General features: G+C 52.9%; 1 protein-coding gene across 1 annotated transcript in view; it reads right to left on the bottom strand.

Annotated features, from left to right (window-relative positions):
• LOC107307714 (serine/arginine repetitive matrix protein 1-like) overlaps nt 1-2,507 on the bottom strand; it is a 20,482-nt gene that overhangs the window by 8,646 nt on the left and 9,329 nt on the right. Inside the window, exon 4 of the mRNA XM_032441935.1 lies at nt 2,241-2,395. Within this exon, the coding sequence (XP_032297826.1) occupies nt 2,241-2,395 (155 nt within the window). The remainder of the gene's footprint in view (nt 1-2,240; nt 2,396-2,507) is intronic.

Here is a 2,507-nt window from a genome sequence, read left to right as displayed (position 1 = left end):
CCCTGAATCTATGGGGCAGAATCCCCTGAATCTATGGGGCAGAACCCCGAATCTATGGGGCAAAAACCCCAAATCTATGGGGCAAAACCCCTGAATCTATGGGGCAGAATCCCCTGAATCTATGGGGCAGAATCCCCTGAATCTATGGGGCAAAAACCCCAAATCTATGGGGTAGAACCCACAGATCTATGGGGTAGAACCCCAAATCTATGGGGTAGAAACCCCAGATCTATGGGGCAGAACCTCCAAATCTATGGGGCAGAACCCCCAAATCTATGGGGCAGGGCCCCAAAATCTATGGGGCAAAACCCCCCCAATCTATGGGGCAGAACCTCCAGATCTATGGGGCAGGGCCCCAAAATCTATGGGGCAAAACCCCCCCAATCTATGGGTCTGAAGCCCCAAATCTATGGGGCAGGAGCCCCAGATCTATGGGGCAGAGCCCCCAATCTATGGGGCAAAAAAACCCACAGATCTATGGGGCAGAAACCCGAATCTATGGGTCAAAAACCCCAAATCTATGGGGCAGAACCTCCAAATCTATGGGGCAGAACCCCAAATCTATGGGGCAGAATCCCCTGAATCTATGGGGCAAAAACCTCAAATCTATGGGGCAGAACCCCTGAATCTATGGGGCAAAAACCTCAAATCTATGGGGCAGAATCCCCTGAATCTATGGGTCAGAACCCCTCAATCTATGGGGCAGAACCCCCAGATCTATGGGGCAAAATCCCCTGAATCTATAGGGCAGAACCCCAAATCTATGGGGCAGAACCCCTGAATCTATGGGTCTGAAGCCCCAAATCTATGGGGCAGAACCCACAGATCTATGGGGCAGAGCCCCAAATCTATGGGGCAAAATCTATGGGGCAGAGCCCCCCATGTCTGTGTCAGAGCGTTTACTTTGGACCCACATCATGGAGAGCTCACGGCTTCGCTTCATCATCCACAGCCAAGGAATGAATGGGGAGGGGGGGGGTCTTTAACCTTCCAGGACCTTCCCAACCCAACCCAATGCCCCTTTTTACCCTTCCAGGACCCTCCCATCCCATTTAAAGCCCCTATTTCCCCTTCCAGGACCTTTATAACCCAATTAACCCACCCCAATAGCCCTTTTACCCTTCCAGGACCCTTATAACGCAACCCAAAGCCCCTTTAACCTTCCAGGACCCACCCAACCCAACCACCCCATAGTTCTATGACCTTCCAGGACCTTCCCAACCTACCCCAATAGTTCTTTTCCCCTTCCAGGACCCTCCCATTCCATTCAAAGCCCCATTTTCCCCTTCCAGGACCTTCCCACCCCAACCCATTCACCCTATTGACTCTTTACCCTTCCAAGACCTTCCCAACCCATTCAAAGCCCCATTTTCCCCTTCCAGGACCTTCCCAACCCAACCCAATGCCCCTTTACCCTTCCAGGACCCACCCAACCCACCCCAATAGCCCTTTAACCTTCCAGGACCTTTCCAACCCAAGTCAACCCATTCATTCCCAATGCCCCTTTCCCCTTCCAGGACCCTCCCAACCCACTCAATGACTCTTTACCCTTCCAGGACCTTCCCAACCCAACCCATTCACCCCATAGTTCTATGACCTTCCAGGACCTTCCCATCCCATTCAAAGCCCCTTTTTCCCCTTCCAGGACCCTTATAACCCAACTAACCCACCCCAATGCCCTTTTACCCTTCCAGGACCCTCCCAACCCAACCACCCCAATGCCCCTTTAACCTTCCAGGACCCTTCTAACCCAATTAACCTACCCCAAAGCCCCTTTTTCCCCTTCCAGGACCTTCCCAACCCATCCCAACCCACCCACCCCAACCCATTCAAAGCCCCTTTCCCCTTCCAGGACCCTTATAACCCATTCAAAGCCCCTTTTTCCCCTTCCAGGACCTTTATAACCCACCCCAAAGCCCCATTTTCCCCTTCCAGGACCTTCCCAACCCACCCCAACCCATTCACCCCATGGTTCTTTCCCCTTCCAGGACCCTCCCAACCCATTCAAAGCCCCATTTTCCCCTTCCAGGACCTTCCCAACCCAACCCAAAGCCCCTTTAACCTTCCAGGACCCTTATAACCCATTTAAAGCCCATTTTCCCCTTCCAGGACCTTCCCATTCCACTCTATTGACTCTTTACCCTTCCAGGACCCTCCCATTCATTTAATGCCCCTTTACCCTTCCAGGACCCTCCCATTCATTTAATGTCCCTTTCCCCTTCCAGGACCTTAGTTCCCACCTGGTTCCGGTTCCTGCCCCACTTCCTCCCTATAATGTTCCAGGTCACTTTGATCCGATTCCGGTTCCGGTTCTTTCTCGGTTCCGGGATCTTCAGCTTCCGGGTCATTGTCCAACAACTTCCGCTTCCGGGTCATCCCAGCCAGACTGCGGCGTCTATGGGGCAGCCCCATAGATTGACCCACATTGAGCCACTTATGGGGCAGCCCCATAGATTGACCCACATTGACCCATAGATTGACCCACATTGACCCATAGATTGACCCAC

The sequence above is a fragment of the Coturnix japonica genome, unplaced genomic scaffold, assembly GCF_001577835.2.
Source record: "Coturnix japonica isolate 7356 unplaced genomic scaffold, Coturnix japonica 2.1 chrUnrandom803, whole genome shotgun sequence".
Taxonomy (NCBI): domain Eukaryota; kingdom Metazoa; phylum Chordata; class Aves; order Galliformes; family Phasianidae; genus Coturnix; species Coturnix japonica.
This window is presented reverse-complemented; position numbering and strand designations above follow the sequence as displayed.